The sequence below is a fragment of the Pyxicephalus adspersus genome, chromosome 3 (assembly GCF_032062135.1).
Source record: "Pyxicephalus adspersus chromosome 3, UCB_Pads_2.0, whole genome shotgun sequence".
NCBI classification, from domain to species: Eukaryota; Metazoa; Chordata; class Amphibia; order Anura; family Pyxicephalidae; genus Pyxicephalus; species Pyxicephalus adspersus.
The window spans coordinates 130,392,571-130,415,627 of record NC_092860.1 but is presented as its reverse complement, the minus strand read 5'-3'; the positions used below and the strand labels follow the sequence as shown (position 1 = coordinate 130,415,627).

The window sequence follows — 23,057 nt, the reverse complement described above, 5'->3', positions numbered from 1 at the left end:
GTTATTGAAACAATAATTCATTTCTAAGTGTTTTATTCTTATCAGATTTTATTATGTTAAGCAGGTGGACTGCTCACACAATACGGGCAATTCATAAAACATAATGCTAACAAATCTTATGATGCTTAAAGTACAGAATATATTACAATCAAATTAAAACTTGAAAACTCTCTTCATATTTATGACATTATTAAGAATCATTATTCTGTGTTTCATGCTTCTCTTCTAATTATGTAGATAAGGGCTTTTGTAGCTATAAAATGTATAGTGCACCTCTACATTCTCGCTTTATATTTTATTTTTCTGTTTTGTTACCATTATTTTTTCATTTGTGACAATTTTCAGTGTTGCATAGCAAGAAAATGTAAAAAAAAATCCTTTTTTATTTGCAGATGATGCATGCTTTAAAATACATATATAAAATACAATTTATACTTTATTGACAGTAAAACATTTTCTTAAAATTACCACTTTTTTAAAATAGTATTTATTGTTTATTTTACTTAAACAAAATTATTTTTACAAAACTTTACTGGCGAGGAAAGATAGAAAGAAAGCCTGATATGTAAGGAATAACATTATTGTTGTGTGGACAGCCACATAATGGAAATGTAAAAATTGCTTTGGATCATAAGGGGTGTACAGGTACAAGAAGTGATGCAATTAAAACAAGCCCGTCACAGAGCTATTTTAAACCATACACAAGTGGTTGTTACCTTGCATGAAAACTCAGAAGGGTCAATAGTTTCAGAGATAAAGGAAGCAGAAGTTAATTGCATATCTTGACTTTGCCTGTAAAATGGGCTAAAAGCAAATTCCCTTTCAGGATAAATATCTCTATACTGTGAACCACTTATATTTCTAAATAGCAAAACAAAACACAGAACGAAGATGGCTGTATATTTAGTGGTAGTTAATCACATTCACTTGGACTTGTCTTGTAATGTAATGTAATGTAATGATGAAAACCTTGTTCAACCCACTTCTTCAGTTCTAATAAATGGCAGGAATTATAAATAATTGGGTATTTTTCTCGCACTTAGAACTGAAGAGCTCTAACAATTAGCTCTGAAAAGTTGGTTGAACAACTATGAAATTTTGTCAACAAGAAGTTCAGTTGAATTTTTTCCTGGCATTCATTAGGGCGCCCTTTTTACCCCTGAGCAACCCTTATAATAATTTCTTGGTATTGGAAAACCCCTACTATAACCAATCAATGGGGAAATTGTTATTTGCTTTGGCTGTCATTGATAAAATTGCCACTGTAACAGACAGCTAAAAAGGTCTTTGGTTTCATGCAGTTGGCTCCACCGAGTGGTGTTGACCCCCAGAACTACGCATTTTATGGGGGGGGGGTCAAAAACCCCAGTTCAGGGGACGCCTGACAACTTCTGGTGGAATCCCATTGTTTCATAGAACCCTGGTTGAGAATGGTTGCAATAGAGCTAACAAAGTGGCTTTATAAAGCTATGAAACATCTCCAACAATCCAAGAACATGTCTAGTTGAATGTGACTATTACTAGGTTCTTTTATACCATGCCTCGAATGAATGGATAATTGGACAAGTGTTAATTAACAATAATTCCTATTTTAGAGAGCCTGGGGGGGCTTCTTCTTGTCGATCAGGCTTTTAGTCATATACAATCTTGGGGCCCTTGGTTCCAGACCTTTGGTTCTTTCTACCTTGCCTGTTTTATACACATGTATTTGTTAAATACATGTGTATAAAAACAGGTATAGGTGAACATGTGTAGGTGAACTTTCAGCATGACAAAAACATAGTAATCCCCATAGGAAAATAGGTAAATACTTCTTAAACATCAATGCAAATGAAGTTAATCAGGACTGACCTATCCAGCAAGAGTGAAATCTTCAGTCTCTTGCAGAACTGCGATCTGGCACTTCCAGGTGTGTTGAATCTCTAGTCCTAGATAATACTTTTTGGTTTCTCCTGGCAGCACCAGTGGGGCAAACATTTTTCGATGTATCTAGAAGTGTCGGATGGCAGCGATGCTTATAGCTCTAAAAATGAATATTATATTCACCACCTACTGGATCGGTAAGTATTAAACATCCCCTTGTAAAGGGGGTTGCTGTCTAGAATTTTTCATATTAGCAACAGGAAAAGCAGGGCCAGCACAATTAGAATTAGGTCTATTGTGGAATTTGATTGAAACAAGACTTCTTATAGAACTTACAGAAAGTGTTCCATGTATAGGTCAGAAATGTAACTTTTCATGCAGATGGAAACAGACGAGTACAGTTCAGAATGAAAGAGTTTAGTAAAAGTTCTGCACTTTTTTCAGAGGTACAATATTACTAATTTTAAGTGTAATTTTTTAAAATTGCTTTTATGAAAGGACTCGTATTTTAACATTATTTTAATTGCATTAGTATTTATTAGCAGCCAAGGTTATGGAGATCATGTAACGACTTCAACATAAATGATTAATGAATGAGAACTGTGGGACTGCCTTTAATTTTCAGAAGAAATGCCCTTCTCAAGAACATGGTGTTTATTAAAGGACATAATGTTTCAATAATTTCCAGTTTATTGAACTAGATTATGAGTAAAAGCTGCTGTACTTGTTCTGAAAGCACCGTTTATCATCTATTGAGGAAAGCATTTCTTCAGAAATGTACAGCTATACCATAATGTCCAGAATGCGTGTAAGTTGTTACATAATAGCTGCATTTTTTTTATTTTTAGAATTGAAAATGTAAATTCAAATTTTACAGTATATGTCACTTCACATGGGATGATATGATGTCAGGAAAGCCTACTATAAATGACTGTCTCTAAATGTAGTAGATATAAAAAGAGTAGCTCTGAACTCGTGCATAAACTGCAGAGAAGGATAATATAAAACTAAATTCTGTTTAATTCCAATTTCATTATCATATCGTAAAGAATATTATTAATAGTGGTCAAGAGATCCTATTCCATGTAAATTCTCAGGTTTTACAGATTTGTCACTTAAATTACTTTGATTGCATGTATAAAGTTATAATGTGTTGTGGCCAACTTTTACACTATAATACTCTTTGTCTGCTTAAACATGAATTCTCACAGTGAACTACTGAAAGCTATTCATTTGTTTGGGATGTGAGTGAAAGGGGAATATTTTATGTATAATGATAATTTAATACTAGTGAAACTCATATTTAGATACAGTGCCCAAAATATCTTTTCTTCTCAATGATGCCCTTAGGTCTGCCTTTCAGAAGTAGATTTTGGACTTGAACTCAAGAAGATACCCAAACTAGGGGAGATTTCTGGAGGGACCTCAAACTTCATCAAACCTATTTTTCTACCATCATTTCTGAAAATTCACATAGTCAGGTGCCACTCTTTGCTGATGTTATGGTATTGACCTTGTTCCAAAACTACAGCTCAAAATCAGTTGCATCATGTCAGAAGTTTACCCATGGAAAAAAAGACATGTGCTATATGATGCAATCTGTATGATGCACTAACACAGGTGATTTAGATTTTTAGATTTCCCCAGTAACCAGGTTTTATTACCTGGTAACCCTAACAGTTGATCCATTTTTCTTCTTGTAAAAGGGTGACAATGCAGTTTGTTCTACAATGAAATTACATCAGTATTAACACCGGGTGGACAGGGCAGTCTTAGTTAGTAGTATGTAGTTTTAAAGGACAAATATATACAAATAAAACCCAACTGTAGGGGGTTTGTAACTTTTTTGTATTTTTTTTTGTATTTTAATTTTTATGGCAGTATATATATATATTTCCCAATATTATGGGGAAGACCAACAGACAGCAATAAAAACAGTATGAGATTTAATGTTTCTGCATTCTTTACTCTAATAAGAATGTATTTTGCCTACCCGTGTCCCTGTTAGATATATTCACATGGCCCATCCTGACACACATATAGCAATAAAAACTGCCAGGGGCTCTAAATATTTTCCTATTCAACCAAAATGTGAATAGCTCAACTTATTGCTTCCAGTAATGCACCATAAACTTGTACATAGGCTTGTCCATGGTAATGCATTTTAAAGCAAAAATCCAGCTTTACCTCCAGTCCTGGACAGTTGTAAAAGTTCCCCTACTATGTTTAAATTACCTACTTCGATGTTACTGTTTTTTTTTTTTGTTTGTTTTTTTTTGCATATAATTTTTATTTGTTTTTTTTACAAAGCATAAAAGACATTACAAATCTCTGTGATTTGTGATACAATACTCTGTGATTTGTGATACATTACAAATCTCTGTGAATCTATGATAAAAATAAAAACATAAACAAATTTTAACAAGCAGTCAGTTAGTCTTATAATATATTTTTGAAGAAACAATGTGTAATAAAGTAGTTTTACAAAGATCAAAAAGTGTATGGTACCATTTGTGACTATACAATCATGTGATAAACAGTCAAGAACAATACAAGTCCTTAAAACACCAAGTTCATATATACATGCCATTATTGATAGCTCTCAGACATTAGTATTATACTTTTTGCAGACTGCCCTAAAACAAAGAAAAACAAATCTGTTAAACAAAACTACATACATAGCCCATGGAGAATCCCAACAACGAAACAAATGTCCTCACTTTTGCTGTTTATTAGGAACAACTCGATTACAGAAGATTGTTTTTTGCAAAGTATGATCCAAAGTTTGTTATTTGCAAAGTAGGACACAGAGTCCCTTTTAATTTTTCCGTGTCATAGCATGTGGTATGTTTAAATATTGACATCAAATCCACTAATTGTGCCTTTGTTAATTCTAGAAATCTGACCCATGTACCTAAAATTCTTAGTATTACCCTTTGTTTTTTAGGGCATTCAACTTATCAATACCAAGGAGTTTTACCAGAATCTCTTTTATGTCTACCACTACAGGTGGGTTTGGATAGATCCATTTTTTGAGAATAGCATTTTTGGCTGCTAAAAGGCACAAAACCTCCCATCTTGTCAATGAAAATGCATTGGGATCAGTCATATCATCTGATTCAACAGCATGAAATAGACAAAGTATAAGGTTTAGATGAAATATCCTAGCAGTGACTACATTCATATAATCAATTGTCTCCCTCCAAAATTTCTAAAGCACTGGGCACACCCATAACAAATGGAACATATTAGGGCATTTGGGACATTCTGTAAGCCTATCTGGTCATTGAGCATTAGTAAAAATTAGTAAAATATCAAAACCCAAATACGCCTTGTGAATAGTTCTAAATTGTATTTCCCGACAATATTCACTAGTCACCACTTAGCGTTCTCTGCCATCCATTTTTTATGTATGTCCACGTTTCCTCTAAAGGACAATCAATTACTTCTGCCCATCTAGCCAGCAAGGACCCAGGTAAAGGTAAATCTCATGAATCCAGGATCGAGATTTCCTCTGCTCACCTTCGCCCAATACCAGCTCTATATCATTTTGTGGATAAAATGTTTGGCATGGAGCCAAAGCTGAGTGCATAAAATTTCTTATTTGCATATAATGCAAAAAATTGTATTTGGTATTTGGAACTTTGCACATAACTCGGAAAAGGTCAACAATAGCCCTCTATGTCTAATAAATCCACCAGGGTCACTATGCCCTTAGTTTGGAGTTGGAATTGTATTGAATCTGCCCCCTGTGAAAATATAGGAGACATTGGCATTTTCTGAGATTTTGTGCCAGAACACTTTAGTAATTTATGTACCTCACGCCAAGCAATTATAGTATCACGTAACTCTAAATTTTGCTTTATTTGTGGTGTCAAACATCGGAAAGGCCCCTCAATGACCAAAGGCATACCTATCCTTCTTCCAGGTTCTAACTGTATAGTAGCTGGTTTGTCCCATCCAGTCCGTGACATATCTGCACAAACTAGCAAGATTATACATCCTAATATTAGGGAGGTTTTCACCTAAAATTTGTTTGTGGAGTTGAAGTTTTTGCATGCGGATTCTGTGTTTCCCTTTATGCCAGTTTTCCCAATTTCTGTATATCACAGTGTCTAAGTAACAAAGCTAGCGTCTGCATGTGGTAGAGCAGTCAAGCAAAACTCACCATTTTTCCAAGATGGCCTTTACCTAACAACAACAATGTTAGGCCTTTCCATTTATCCAACTCCTCCAAGATCTTTTTAAAAATATGAGTATAATATGTCCTATAGTGATATGAATTCCCAAATATGTAATACAATCTCTTTGTTCCTGAATCTTACAATCTGTTGTCCATACCAAGTCTATTCTAGGGACATCCTGACCAAAGGAACATCCATTCACTCTTGTCCAAGTTAATGCGCATCCTTCCCCCCCCACCAACTTCTTGGAGCCGATGCAGAATTGGTTTCAGTTGTATTCTTTGATTAGACAATACCAAAAAAATGAAATCTGCAAAAAAAGCTGACCTCACTTAGTGTGGGCCAATAAACACCCCTCATAAACAGGAGTTTCTAACCAATGGCTCTATAGAAATGGTAAATAATAGGGGTGACAGCGAGCATCCCTGTCGTGTCCCCTTAAATATTTGGAATGCTTGAGATGGTGGACCCGCCGTTAATATTTATGCCATTGGAGTCAGTCATATGTAGTGTGTATACATTGTAGAAAGGTACCCGTAATACCCATATGGTGCATCACTTTCCATAACTGTCTCAGTTTTCAATACTTTTTCATAACAATGATTGTCAACAGTAGAAACTGCAGCAAGTCAGATAGCAGGAGAACATCCAGCACCATCTAACCCTTTTCTCCCCAGCCTAATGTCCTTGCACCCCTATTAGTTGGAATTCAGTTTGTTCAAACATGAAGACTTAGCATCTGGACATTTATTTTACTGGACAGTCTACATGCAAATATAGTTTGTCTTTGCATTCCCACTCTTCCTGAATGACATCTACATAGCTTTTTGATATTTGTTTATTACACTCAAACTGTGTGCCACTGCAGTATTTTGTTCAGTGGTATCGCTTGCAGCAGCAAGATGAGGAAGGAAATAGCAGCATCTAGCCCAAATCAAGGCTCTTATGGGAGTACAAAGGAAAGGCGCTGTGCTGTTTTTTTAGGAAGCTGTGTACTGCACCCTGCTAGCCTCTTCCATCAGCCATGATCTGCCTGCATTTCATAGAAAAGCACAAAACACCAATAATTATATCACTCATATAAAATAAAGTATGTCATGAAAATGGAAAGGTTTTATTTAAAAATGCCATTGGCATGATAAGTATGGAAAGAAAAAAACAACTAAAGCAAAATAAACGTGGTAAATAAATGACACAACATAGCTGCAGTGAACATATCGTGACCCTGATCAAACATTTTTTACCAGTTTAATTATTTGTCTAAATATGCAGCTGCAACTTAAATGCAACCAAAGTTTATTAGAGACCTTGGATGAATGACATATAAAGTGACACAAGCCTTAATATTTACAAGCCTATGCATGCACAGCTTATCAGAGAATAAGCCAATGAACAAACACAGTATTACTTCATACAGAACCATGAAAATCTGTTAAAAATATGCATAGAAACAAATCTTCACAAATATGTAGTTAAGTCTTGCAGTGAGGTCTTGTCCGTGGTGCTGACGATGGAGCTCTATGAATTTATGCTTTCTGCAAATGTCAATCTCTGCAAACACTAAAGCAGAGTTTCAGGAACAGTCTGTCTTTATTTCTTCCTTATAAGAAATGTTTTTATACAAATTGATGTATAGCGATTATGCAAAGTCCCCACAGAACTCCGAATGTTTGCTTGGCAAAGGTACCTGTCAGCTTTAAGTATGAGCTACAGTGACTCCTTAAATACAGAACACCATAGTAATTCATTTTACTATATTCCACCAGTCTAACATAATAGAGATCTTCCGACCCACAATTACAAGCATATTTATAAAGCGATAATTTCACATTTACCTGACTTTCACTGCAACTTGATCTTCCTAATGCAAGTGTTTATAATGACAGTGAATGATTCACAACTTCACCTGTTACAAGAAGTAAACCATGTCTTAATGTTTTTAGATTGTAGACGAATCACCATCAGTTCAATATGCCCCAGGGGGAATCCAAAACATAGGAAATAAAGGGCTTGTGGGCTCAGACTATGGTTAGTATCCAAATAACAGAATAAAATCTGAACCCTGAAACTTCATCTTCTTAGTTTTATTAAGGACATATATATATAAATGTCATTCTAGTTTATATATATTAATGACACATCTACTAATTATTTAGTGTTTTAGCCATACCTCCCAACTTCCTCCCTGATATGGAGGCACTGTTTCTCCTTTGGAACCAAATCCCCCTGTCCCTCTTTAGTTGTCTCTTTTTGGGACCACTGTATAGAGCAGGGGTGCCTACACCTTTTTGGCTTGCGAGCTACTTTTAAAATTACCAAAACAAAATGATCCACCAACAATAAAAACTTGGACTTAATATCTCCTGTGCATGGTAGAGTTTATTTTGAAAGGTAGGGCTCCGCTATCTACTTGCGTTGCCTTTGCAATCTACCGGTAGATCGCAATTCACCTATTGGGCACCCCTGGTATAGACCTTTACAATAAATGCATACACTAATACACTACAATTTTGATACATACTATTTTTGATTACTTTATTACTTTGAAAAGCCAGTAGAAAGGAAAGGCAGTAATTACAATAAAGTAGTTGTGTGTGGAGGTAATCATTCATTTGTGCGGGCCTCTTCATTTCACGGTGCATGTAGCGGGGGCATGTCAAGGGGTGTCTTCTGCTCATATACTCGTCTTTCTTTCCCATCTCTAAAGTTGGAAGGTATAGTCTAACAAAGTTATTTTTTCTTATCTAATAACTTTTTAATCTTTGTCTTGCAATATATTTAATTTATTTTTACTAAGTCTGTATTATTTTAGCCCTAATAAAAAGACCACAGATCCCTAAAATGTGTTGGCTCACCATGAAGAAATTTTCAAAAAGATTACTGCAACATAGAGCATTTTCATGACAAGCATTCCCTTTACTTAACCTTACAGACATGTTTGCAGTAAACAATATGCACCTAGCTGATTTATGAAATGATTGCTTAAACTGGTTAGACTGTTGTGGGCATGGTTGTTCCCGTCTAGAACTAAATATTTGGATTAAGGGGGAAGGTTTCAAACCTCTACCAAATATTGTTGCCATTTACGAATTTATCAGAAAGTGATAAAAACTCTCCAAAAGCAGTACAGACCAAAATATAAATGAGTTTCTATAGTAGAATAGGTAAAGGCTATTTCCTTTGTGTTTTTATTTCTGTCTGTGTCCTAGTTGCAGATTTTCCCCCATTGTCAACAGTACAGGAACTGATGGCAAGTGCTTTTAAATGGAGCCACACATTAAAGCAAAAACCTTACATGATCCAAAAAAAAAACTTATCCATCCTATCTGAAATAGGAAAAACATTTGGTGAGCCAGTTTTGACCACAAGCTATAGTTAATGGTTTATGCAGTGTTTTAGCTCCTTTTAGCTGGGTGCACCACCCGCCACTTTTCAGTAACCACCTGGCTTCTCTTATGGGTGACTTTCTTCTCTACCAGGTATATTCGGTGATGCCATTCATTTATAATTTATACATTATACATTTATACATACTTTAAAATGCTGACATTCCTGTATGTGGTGGGTTTTTAATGCATGTATCTAAATGTGTTTGGTAAGGTTGGGTAATTTGTGTGCAACTCCTTTTATTAAAGCACTAATAAGTAGACAATTTTACATAATGTACCATTCATCTTATGAAAAAGGTTTTTGCTGAAAAATGAACCAATAATAAGTGAGTAGGATATTTTAAAAATAACTGAAGCACAGTGAAACACATAGGTGGGAACTATGCTGTTGAACATGATGGTACAGAAAACTCCACACACTTTAGCTGCAGTTCATGTAGTTTTCATGCTTAAAGAGCCGATGTGGCGATGGTCACTGAAGTGCCAACATAATCCATAGCACTCAGTCTCTTCACCTACAACACAATGGGACTACTACTGATGTCCCTAATGAAGTCTTTATGGTGAAAGTCCATATTTCATGTTGGAGCAGATGCGGTGGCAGAGATACTGATGTTGGTGTAGGTGTACCTAGACAGAGAAGCCCCTGTGGTCCTTCCATCTTCTTCTCCGACCCCCTGCACCATCCCTCTGCCTTGTACATTTCTGCTTGAGCAACAGTTGAAAGTAGCCAAAAACCCCATGCGAAAGCGTTTGTTCATGAAGCAGTAGATGATGGGGTTGACACAAGCAGATGTGTAGGAAAGCAAGTGAATGAAAGAAATTGGAGCTCCGGATAGGAGAATTCCTGCTGTGGTGGTGTCAAAGGCTCTCCAGGCATTAACACTGAATACTGGTGTCCAGCAGATAAAAAACAATATTACGATGACAATCAACATCCGGATCACACGCTTCTTGGCCATTAGGTTGGCAGCGGAACTGTTGCTCCTCACTCTTTCGATCTTGGCACTGCTTGGTGCAGAAATTTGGCGCATTTCAACTTTTTTCTTCTTTTTAGACTTTTGTAGATAACAACCATCTCCATTCTCAAACTGGTTACTGCTTATACTGCTTGTCCGTTCTGTTCACAGTAGGGAGAAAACAGAACAATTACCATAAATAATGAAAATACAGAGAAAATATAATATTATTCCGGTATCCACAATCACAGACATCCAGACATCTGTTTATTTAGCGAAGTAACAATGTGTGCAACACAAACCCAATGGAAGTAATGAGCCAGATATTTAGTGAAGAGCAGCGTGACCTACGCATAACTCCAATGTGATTCATAACTTTAATTTGTTTTGGAAACAAAAACAAAATCTCAGCGTCTATGAATAAAAAGACTTTGCTGTCTTTAGAATGACCAGTACATTTAGATAATGTAGAGAAGAAACAATAACATCAACAATGTTATTATTGTTGTCATTATTATTGACTTTATTCTTGTTATTATAATGGTCCATTTGACATACAAACTAAATCTTTCCCTTTCCAGGCATAAAACACAGCTACATCTTCATAATTAGCTATTTCAAATTCAGCCCTACTTACCACTAAATGTGTAGCCTAAAAAGACCAAACTGAGCTGTTACTGATATGCAAATTTTGACTTTTTTAAGCTGTTATCTCTATTAAGGCCACGTGACTGTTGATGTATAGGAAGTCAAGATGGCAGCCCTTAATGGAGAAAAAATTCGGACTCAGGTTTAGGACTATAGCTCTGTTAACTCCAAATTTAAAAGCTAAAAACTTGTTCAAGGGACCTTTTAGGCATATATATTCACATGACGACTATATACGTTTTCTAAAAAAAACCTTCACATTTTATTTAGATAACAATATAAAAATGATTATTAAAAAATGACAGTTGTTTTAATAATGAACAATAGTGAATTAGTACTCAATGGTACATTCGTCGACACGTTTCACAAATACACAATCTGCTTCCTCAGGACGACAACCATGAGACCTACGAAATTTTATTAATAGAATCAAAATCAATAATGTACATCATAAATATATATCATATTCAAACATAGTTTGACTAATTACACTTACAAATCCAATCTTTACAGTCAAGAACATCAATTACATTTTCTCTCCTTTTATTTGTCTAACAATTGTCGTTTTTTGATAATCGTTTTTCTATTGTTTTCTAAATAAAATTTAAAAAGTATATAGTTGTCATGTGAATATATATGCCTAAATGGTCTCTTGAACAAGTTTTTGGCTTATAATGTTGATATTGGGATGTGGCATGATGTATAATTTATTGGTAACAAATTGATTATTGTGATTTATAAGTCATAAATATTTCTCTCTTGTGTGATTGCTGTCATTACGGGATACAATAAATAAAATAAAGTCTTCTATGTTGGATACTGATGTTTTGTTGTGAAGACTAATAGAAGATGCACATCATCAAATCATGTCAAATCATAGTCAAAACTTACTCATGGTGGTGGGTAAGTCCCTGTTTGTATGCATCAGGACAAACCACTTTATTACTCCTTCATCCTTACTCTCAGAAGAGTTAAAATATTTGGGAATAGACATCCCCTTGATTGTCACTGTAGACAGTCCAGGGAAGACTAGAGATGGTATCATTCCCAAACATTGCAAACTATTGGGATTGTAGATAATGGGCACTAACACTGGCCTACCTAGATGAGTCATGAAGAAAAACCAGTTGGGACAGCGTTATTATCCATCGTAATTTCTGCCATTTTTGGGATACATTGCCAAACCAAGGTAAGCTGCTATGTTGAATAAAAATGGTTCAAAGACTGAAGAAGATGTATACAATTTATGTGTACACCAATAAATAACAAAAATATGGAAACCCCACTTCATTTATGGACCTTGATTTATCAAAGTTCCCCTAGGCAGGAAAGAATACACTTTCATCAGTGAAGCTGTGTGATCCAGCAAACCTGGAATAGATCTGGTCTAGAATTAGCAAATCCAATCCAGGTTTGCAGGCTCACCCAGCTTCCCTGATGAAAGTGTATCTTCTCCAGCCTTGGAAGAGCTTTAATAAATCAGGGCCTGATTTATTAACCTCCCTGGCAGTCTAATTATGTCAGTATTTTTATGCCAAATGCGGTACATTGTTTTGCAGGGAAATTTATTTTACATTGTAGGCCTATAATTCTTAGGCATAACTCACCAAAATATGTCCAATATTTAATAATTTTAATAAAAAAATAACATAAAAAACACAAAAAACTACGTCAAACAAAGGTGCATAAAAATACTGAAACCTGTATTATAACTGTACAGTAGCATATAATATATTTGTATATATATATATATATATATATATGTGTGTATATATAAATATATATATATATTTATATACATATATAATATAATGATTACTTTGTATTGGATTCAATACAATTATTTTGTATTGAATCCAATACAAAATAATTTGAATTTCCCGCGGTGCTCCTCCATGCACCAACATCACAGGGAACTCCCGGGGAACCTCAGTGCACTTGTCGGGGGAAGAAGAGAACGTGGCCAGAGGATGAAATGTGACGGAGGACGCCAATGGGACCAGGTAAGTGTTTTTCCTTAATGTTTTTAGCTACCCTGAGTGTGGCTCAGGGTTTCCGCTTTTAGCGTGTTTTTTTTTTTTTTAAACACTTACTGTGTTTTTTTACGAGCCACACTAGGGATTACCGCTCAGGGGGTTAAACTTCTCCAAGGCTGGAGAAGATACACTATCACCAGTGAAAGTGAAGTTGGGTGATTCAATAAACCTGGAATAGATTGGGTCCAGGATTGAAAACATTTGCTAGCAAATAGCAAATGACTTTCAAGAAATCTATTCCAGGTTTTCTGGATCAGCCAGCTTCACTGTTGAAAGTTTATCTTCCCCAGCCTGGGAGACCCCAAATAAATCAGGCCCATGGTGTTTGACGGCAATGTGTTAGAAGGTTTCTCAAACTACATTCATCCAAAAAAAGTTTTTAGCATAGATTTTTTTGCTTCTTCTGCTCCCTATGTGAACCCTGCTGGTCTTGTTATGCTTTATTACTTAAAAATCTCTTAAAATAAAAACATTCTTCTATAAAGTTTGGCTGACCTTCGTAGGAGAGACAGAGAAACTTATATCCTTAATCGAGAGAAAGGAAATACAGGATCCTGCTGGATATGGGTGCTGGATGCAGACAGTATGCCGCAGATTGACAAATGTTTTTATTAATATTAATATTATTATTATTATTATTATTATTATTAATAATAATAATAATAATAAACAGGATCTATATAGCGCCAACATATTACGCAGCGCTGTACATTAAATAGGGGTTGCAAATGAGAGACGAATACAGACAGAGACACAGGAGGAGAGGCCTCTGCCCCGAAGAGCTTACAATCTAGGAGGTGGGGGAAGTATCACACATATTTATATTTTGCTATTAATTATTTTGTTATCTTTTCATAATATGTTTGACAAATATTAATTTTACTCAATAAAGTAAAGAGTAATGTTGATTTCCAAACTGTTATAGTGTATTATCTCTTACAATTAAAACAGTGTATAGAATCTAGTAACACATACCTTTCTTTTGATTTGCCTCAAACCGGATTCCTCTGTACAGCTCCAAAGATATAAACGCATAGGCGATAGTCATTACAATCCCCGGCAGAAGGAACAAAATTAACAAGAGAAAGATATACCTGGAAATCAGATATAATATTAATTTATTTGCACAATTATTTTGGAATCACATAGCATAAACCAAAAGTCTTTTATAACATATTAAGAAAAGGGAAACTTGTCACAGGAGCACCAGATCCCACATCACCACTTTATAAGGTATAAAGTATTCTGTATATATACATACTCATATACATATTGATATACCGTACATAGAAAAGTTGTCATTGCTGAGCTCTCCCTTTAGAAATGCTTTACTAACTTTGCTCTGACATTCATTTTCTACAGGCTCTTTCTGGTCTTGTAATTGAGAAGCAAAGGCCAGGTCTGCAAAGCCCTAGCATTGATGAAAAAGTTGAAAGAGTTAAAACTTCCAACTCCCTCACCCTTTTTGCTTCAGCTAATGCTCGATTATTGATTTAATCTTTTTAATTTTTTTTCACTTACTTTCATTAGCAAGATGGAACAAAAATAGGTTGCAATATAGTTGCAGTACCGTCATGAGCTCTGGTTAGTCTACTCCGTGCACTTTATCTGTCTGTTTTAAGATATTTACTCCTCTAAAGCCTTGCGATAGCTCTACTCACAATGTGACATCATCACAATGCAATTAATAATATATCGAGATGTGTCACTGGAGACGCATCACTTTTCCACAAACGAAAAGTAAATAAGGGCGTGTAATGCGCAAGATCAGAAAGAGGGTACAAAATAAAATGGAGAAGGGTGCTACTGAGTGGCTTCACATGCCAATAATAAGTAAAACTGAAAATGTGGGGGCAAGGAAGATGGGGAAGATAAATGCGGTGATTTGGTAAAAAAGATTAGAAATAGATGGTAATATGTTCAATTTTGCAGGCTAATATTTTAAGCATGATATTTTTTCATAATCAAATAAAGGATGATACAAAGTTCAATTTTCCTTTCCAATAGCTCCAGGCAGATACTAGATTTTTGGCACTGAAGATAACTGTTGTTATCATCTTGAGTGAAAATCTAGCACCGGTACAGGTCCCATGGCAAAGTTTAGCAATCTACCATGACCAGCCACTAATATGGAGTTTTGTAGTCTTTACATGGTGATTCCACCTCCTTATCCTTCACACTTCTTCTACCACTTCCCACTGCAGAGCATTCTGCTTGGATACTGTAGTCTCTCATACAACTGTCCCCCAAAATATAAATTTGAGTGACAATATTTAGGCATCTGTACACAGCCTTAAAAAAAATAAAAGATTTTATATGCAGTTCGGTTTATTTGGTGGATGATCTGGATAAATCACATGATCTCAAGTGCCATCAAAACCCTCATCTTGGACAGTGAGTTGGAACACGTGGCGGGAATAGAAAGTATTATTGGGGAGCAATAAAACCTTTTTGGTCAGCACACAAAGTACCTTCTGAATCATATTTAAATGAGGATTTGAGAACCCATCCAAACAATACAATAATTGTTAATGAAATGGTAAAATGGAAGTCTAATTAAAATGTAAGACAAGAGAGGACATTTCGTGATCATGGTCACAGCAATAGACATCTATATGTCTGTGAGTTACTTTGCACTTACCATGACTGTTGTGTGAGGTCGCTGGGCCATTCCAGCCTACACATGTTGCCCGTTACATTCTCAGACTTTGGAAATGGCACCAATGTACTGTATATTGGGTACGGTAACATGATTGTAAAAGAAAGGAACCACGTAACTGCAATAACTTTCAAGGCATGTGACTTTGTTTGCCATACGCGTGACTGTAATGGCTTGCAAATTGCACTGTACCTCTCCAACGATATGGCAACCAGATTAAACGTTGACACGCTCACAGAAATGCCTATCCAAGGAAACAAGAAAACATTGTTATCTATTCTTCCTAATTACCAGTAACAAATGAGGAAACTACAGAGCATACATCATATATTTACATCACGTGACCCTATTAGCTCAAAGCTGATGTTATCAAAAGACATTTATGATTAATAGGACATGGGTTCTGAACAAGAAGTAATTATGTCTACAACTCCTATCTTAGGATCATCTAGGGTGGTCATTGTTAAACTGACTTCCAATGATTAACACAATATCTGCAACAGGCTATGTAGAAGTGCAGGTCTGATCGCTGAAGGAGGTTTTATTTTATTACAAAGCTGATCCCTATCACAGCATATTTCTCATATTGATCTGTTAGGTGAATTGGGAAAAATAGGTTTCAGGGGTGCACAAGTTCTTCATTGCCAGTCATATATCAAGTCTCCTGATATATTTATTGATTTCTATTTTGTCATGTACACAAGTAAGGCATATTTTTTTTTAAATTAAGCAGCTCATTTGATCATTTCACGTGCATCTTAAATCAATTCTTTTCTTCTGAGTTTGATGGATCAAAAGAGTTCGTTATTAAGTGCAGAATCAAGGATCTCAAATCAGTCAGGTTAGATAACTTCTGTCATTTGTACAAGTTTTTGGGACCTCTCGACTGGGTTCTGTTAAATCCAATTTTAAAGCACGGGGGCATACACTTCTCTTCATTGACTGACAGACTGACTAAGTGAAAATACAGTGATCAATTAGCATTTTCATTGAATACAAAGAATCAGCCATAAAGAATTAAATTAATTGATTGCAGTGTGTGGCAGTGCAAATAATTGATTTTTAAATGATCTAATTATTTTATTGAATTAGAGAATATTGTATGGCTAGCTTAAGAGAAACTTTAGGCTACATTTAACTCTAATTTACATATATTTATTGCCTCTTAAGGAGACCACAGTGCAACCCAACAATACATGTAACAAGAACTTTTAATTTTACCCTTTTCACACTACAGATTTAGCTTTATACATTGGGGGTGATTCATTAAACCTCTCCAAGGCTGGAGAGGATACACTTTTATCAGTGAAGCTGGGTGATCCAGCAAACTTGGAATAGACCTCTTAAAAGTAATTTGCTGTTTGTTAGCAAATGTTTTCAGTCCTGGACCACACACATATATATATAATATTTCATGTTTCAGTGATTTGACATAATCCTTATATTCCATTTTCTTCTTGTGTATTCTTGTGGCCCAAATGAAAAATTATTTTATGAACGTTGGCATTGGCTGTGACACTCTTTTTGTAGATTTATCTTGGAATTGTTTCTACATGTGACTTGGGTTGGGTAGAGCAGCACCATTGCACCCAATTAATCTACACATGTTATGGCCAATAATCAGATTTCAGCTCATTGGTGTTCCAAGCAATGCCTTCAAATTGTTTGGTGTACAAGGCTTTAGTTATCTTGGAGCCTCAATATGTGTGGCACTTTACTATTTTACTGGGAACTTGATGCTTTAGGCTGCCTTCCAAGCCACACCGTGTAGCCTTGATGACCAATAGTGGAGCTCATAAATGTAAAGACAAAGGACAAAGTACCGGCTTCCTGGCTGTAGTTAGTTGTCAAACAATTGAATACCCCAGATTTCAGGATTTTTGGGTACTGTGGAAGAAGAACTGAAGCTGTTTTGACTCCTCAAATAGTCTTTTACAAGATAAGTTGTACATTTTTATCTTTATATTTTATCTTTTGCTGCTCTCTAACTACATTCACAAGCACGTAGGACCTCTCTCTAATAGGTTATTAGTAACTGTAGTTGTAACAGGTGTAACACTATACCTGGACTAAGTCATTAGTAAAGCACAACAACTACCATTTGCAATCACATCATCTACAGGGTTGATACATTTGTGGTTGATACAAGTGTAGCACTAAACCTGGACTGAGTCATCAGTAAAGTAGCACAACAACTACCTTTTACAATCACAACCTCTACAGGGTTGACCTCTTGGATTTCTACTATTTAACAATTTTGAATAGCACATACTGGCAAGTATTGTTCTCTGAATTCTTCTCTGAATTTAGTTTTTGAATACAACCCTATTTAATGTAATTGTTTCTCAAGCTCCACTGAGGAAGCCGTAATGGCGAAACGCAACGGGAAATTAGGGACCCTACCTTTAAGGTTGCACCAAAACAAGATCCTGTCCAGTTACAACAACAGGATCTTTGCTTTTCATTATCTTTGTTCTTGACTAGGAGTGATTTTGTTTAGACCCAAATCCCCCTTTCTTCACTCAGAATGTTGCCAATGCAATGGGGAATTAAGGGGCATCTATCACGTGTTTTAAGTACTATATGTAAAAGTCTTCTGACTCTTCCAAATATAATTTAGCCAAAAAACACTCTTTTTGCTTCTTTCAGTATTTTTTTGGACTAGTGACCCTAGGAGTTGGCTATAACACTGAGAATACAATCTATGGAATCATACCATACATGACATTTCTTACTTTCTAATTTTTATCTTTACTATTTATATTACAAACATTCACCAGTGGTCTCCTAAATGATCAAACTGCATTTTTATTCCTACTTTAACTTCAAATGACTGATTGACATAATAGGTATTTTATATCATCTATATAAACCATATATTCTATGATAAATAATGTCATCATAAAATGCCCATTCAGTTGCATTATGTTTGTGTAAATGTTGTATATTTTATTTGTGATGACATGCAGTACTGTATGTTTTACATTACAATGCATGATTTTAATATACAATTCAACAAAAGAAACCCAGAATGTTCCAGGTTAAGCATAACATTTGATAGTTAATACATTTTAAAGATTAACTTTGATGTAGATATAATAGCAAGGCGTGGATAGAGGAAAAAATGATTCTTCATGTCTTCAGGCTACTGATAGGAAATGTGCAGCTCCCTCAATTAATGGACTCACACCATCGCTGAAAGCAAACACAATTTTCCACACAAATAAAACCATATGCTTACGTATCATAGAAAAACAGAAAAGAAGAGGCCTGAGAATTCTAATCACTTAAATGTCACTTCAATAAAAAATACTAATAGATTCACACAACATGAGATTATGTACCATTTTATATTTTTATAGTGAGTTGTAGAAGTACTTATTCCAATAACTGTGTATACATTTGTAAACAACAATGGGTAGAAATAGAAATAGAAAGGGAAAATAAATGAACAAAAAATGAGACTGAAGCAAAAACTGTTCTTTTTTGTACAAGAATCTGACTGTATCCACAAATACACATAGATATGTTAATATTACTGGCCTCTGTGGCTATTTCGGGACAAAAAGTGTTATAAATAATTTTTATACAGCATTAGTTGGACATATCTATGAAAGTCATAGTTATGTAGGTTAAAAAAAACAAGTCCATTGAGTTCAACAAAGTTTAATGATGAATTAAGAAATACCCAGCTACTTTCCATTGAACTAAATAAAGCCTGTACAGACATCAGAAAGAAGTCATATTACACTAGAAAGAACAAACTCTGTACAGCTATAGGACAGCACAGCAGTCATTCCCTATTAGTTGTTCATCAATCCTCCAGGGTACATTGATGAAGAACATCAGGAAGATCAGCCGATAATTGTCTTACATGTGTACGTAAGTTTAGTAGTCCCATTTTTTATAAAGCATCTCAATTCAGGAAAGAGATAAGAAAAGTTATCTCCCTTGGACTCCAAAGATATAAATAAAGATAAAGAGATAAAAAAAAGGTTTATTGAAAGGGTTTACATAAAATTTAAACTAAGCACAAAATATACTCTATATACTCAATATACTCATGAGTAGATCACACCAAAATGAAAATATGTTATGGCCATGAAATTAAAGTTTTTTTATTTGTTGATATCATCTTCCATTTATCACCTGCTGTATTAAAAACCCCAAATTAACAGTGACTACAGTTAGCCTCATACCTTCTTGTAATAAGGTAATTCTGAGATTTCTTAAAATAAAATGGGTAAATAAAGAATTGGTTAAACACAATAAGGTTTTTCTATCCCTTATTTAATCCAGGCCTAACTATGACTTTTCTACAACTTGTGTTGGAGGAAAACTTTGGGTGTTTGCCAGGTTCTGAAAGTAATGTGGACATTTACAACCAGTGAACTTTCAAACAGGTAATATTTCTTTATCCCACTGAAGCCGGTTCTCAGGTTTACATCAATAAATGTTAGCTTAGCCTGTAGCGAAGGGAACTGGGGTGCATTTTTGCCCATCACTATACCCTAAAATAGGAAAAGGGTTGGCTGTTTCCTTACCAATAAAAAAAAGATTATTATTATTACACAGTATTTATATAGCGTGAACATATTACACAGCGCTTTACAAAGTCCATAGTCATGTCACTAGCTGTCCCCCAAAGGGGCTCACAATCTAATGTCCCTACCATAGCCATATGTTATTATCTTTATGAATGTTAATATAGATCAGTTTTGGAGGGAAGCCAATTAACCATGCAAACACAGGTAGAACCTGAAGAACCTGGGACCAAGCGCTGCAATGGCAATGGAGTCCTAACCACTGAGCCACCATGCTGCCCATATTTTATAGAAATACAAATGAGGAATAGGATGTTTAAATTGCATAGGCGTAGACTGGTTCTTCAATAGATATCTGTATATCAAGCAATCTATGACTGTACAATAACTGGCAAGATCACATCTAAGTCACACAGAATCTATCATTTTATGTCAGTTAGAGCCAAAAGAGAAAGTGTGATCATTGTACAATGCTTCTGAGCAGGAAGCAGAGGCATCATATGAGAGCTATATATAGAAGCATGGCTCTTAAAACATTAACTTGCAACGATAAGACAATTTGTTTGAAGCTGATAACCTTAACACATATAAGGTTATAAATACCTCTTTAAAGGTTTGTCCATACTACCGTGGCATTGTACACTTACACTTCTGTGACTCTGTATGGAGTAAATAAAGGCATGTTTCTGGATGGGTCATCACATAAGGGAATTAGCAAGGGACTACCGGTAGATTATTAATTGATACATTAATATTATGACATCACAATAAAACACAAATCCAGTGGTTACATCAGAAATGTGTGCAGCTACTTTTGTCTTCCCTAGGCCAGCTACCTTTTGCAACCCCCTCTCCTTAAACACACATGTATACCATATAGAACCCAGAATAATTTACCATGACGTACAGTATTATCATGTTAGAAAATGACAACCAGAATTGCAATAGTTGAATCAAAACCAAATGTTCTCGATTAAAACCAATAACATGTTTGCAAAAGCAATATAATAACTGTACAGACATAACAAGAATCTTCCACAAAGGCACCATACCAGTACTATAATGACCTTTTAGATTGTAAGCTCTTCTGGGCAGGGTCCTCTCCTCCTCCTGTTACTGTCTGTATCTGTCTGTCATTTGCAACGCCTGTTTAATGTACAGAGCTGCGTAATATGATGGCGCTATATATATACTGTTTATTATTAGTAATACTAATATTAATAACAAAACCAGGAAACATGTTCAAAGAGACACAATCCGTACAATCAGTCACAATCTGATGCACCTTCAAGTGTGATCACATAATTAGATCTGTAGAGAAATAATCCAACATACACTAACCCAACTACCAAATATGCACAATTGTTCCTATACAACACAAAAAATATGTCTGCAGAATCACAATCAGTGCTGTACTAACACAGTCAAAAACATAACAGAGAATCAGATAGAATCAGGCCATACTAACACAAGTAGAATAATGTCCACAGAAATGCAGCCATGTTGACGCATCTAGAAATATGTCTGCAGAGTCACAATCAGTACCAAACTGACACAAGAAGAAACATATCACTGAGAAATATTCAGTTCTATACTAACAAACTGATACCTACCTAAAATCAGTACTATACATACACAACTATAAACATGTCTATAGCAACACAGTCAATGTGTTAAAGCAGTGGTTCCCAACCTTTTGGACATCAAGGACCACTAAATTTATGCGGAGAAGTGTGTCACTCAAAGGAAAAGAAACTTCTCCCATAGTGACGTCATGATGCCAGAACCCACCCACTCTGGTTGTGAGTGGGCTGTTTGTGTCCAGATACACAACCTTGAACCTGTGTTGCATACGGGAGACATGGTCCGTGGCTCTGGCTGGTGCGCCCTTTCCAACTGGGGTCCTTCGCCTGATCGCTTGGGGGGGGGTCCAAAATGTTCTTGTGAACCAGACCACAGGTTGGGGACCGCTGTGTTAAAGTGAACCTTGAGCTACATTAGGAAGACTATTCCTCATGGACTATTACAGCGTCAGCAAATATTAGATAGGAAGTACAGAAAAATCTCTAACAGCAACATAGATGAAAACATCTTGGTCTGCCTTGGTTAGCTAGTAACAACTAGTTGGGAAAACCTAGATTCTCTGTTGGATTTTTGTTTTTTTTTCTGTGTTTCTGTTTTTGCTTAATTTTTGTCCGATGTAACTATTACACTGGTCAACAAATATTTTCTTGCCAAACAGATGAAAGTCATTTTAGGTTATGTTTGATGCACAGATTACAATTATGGTATTGGTTTTGCTAGATTGGCTCTAGTTTTGGAAATAATGACCTCAATAATACCCTCCCAGCAAACTAATGAAACATGAAAATGAACCAAAATAAACTTGATATGCCTACGTATACAAAATTAAATTTTTGAAATACCTAATGTCAATATATTCTATATTCAGTATTTTCTGAACTAATCACAAAGAAATCATTGAAAAAGTCTGTTTGTATGATTTCCTTTCATGCTGATGATCAGGACAATCACATTGAAGGCTCCAGCAGTAGTCTGCCATCATGTGTCTATCCCATCTGCTCTGATACCTTTCTTCTTGATGGAACCTCTCCCCTTGTTCCTCATTGAAATCGCCAAGGTTTTCTGGAAATTTTGGCAAATGGCAACGGAGATAGCGTACCTTTATGCTCATGGTAGCACCCAAATTTTTTAAGTTTAAAACCAAGTTTTGTACCAGTTCTTCATAATTTTGTGCTTTATGGTTACCCAAGA

General features: G+C 35.4%; 1 protein-coding gene across 1 annotated transcript in view; it reads right to left on the bottom strand.

Annotated features, from left to right (window-relative positions):
- Nucleotides 1-7,138: 7,138 nt before the first annotated feature.
- CCKAR (cholecystokinin A receptor) overlaps nt 7,139-23,057 on the bottom strand; it is a 28,287-nt gene continuing 12,368 nt past the window's right edge. The window contains exons 3-5 of the mRNA XM_072406358.1: nt 15,721-15,982; nt 14,055-14,173; nt 7,139-10,556 (exon numbers count right to left, since the gene is read on the bottom strand). Coding sequence (XP_072262459.1) covers nt 10,015-10,556; nt 14,055-14,173; nt 15,721-15,982 — 923 coding nt within the window. The 3' untranslated portion in view covers nt 7,139-10,014. The remainder of the gene's footprint in view (nt 10,557-14,054; nt 14,174-15,720; nt 15,983-23,057) is intronic.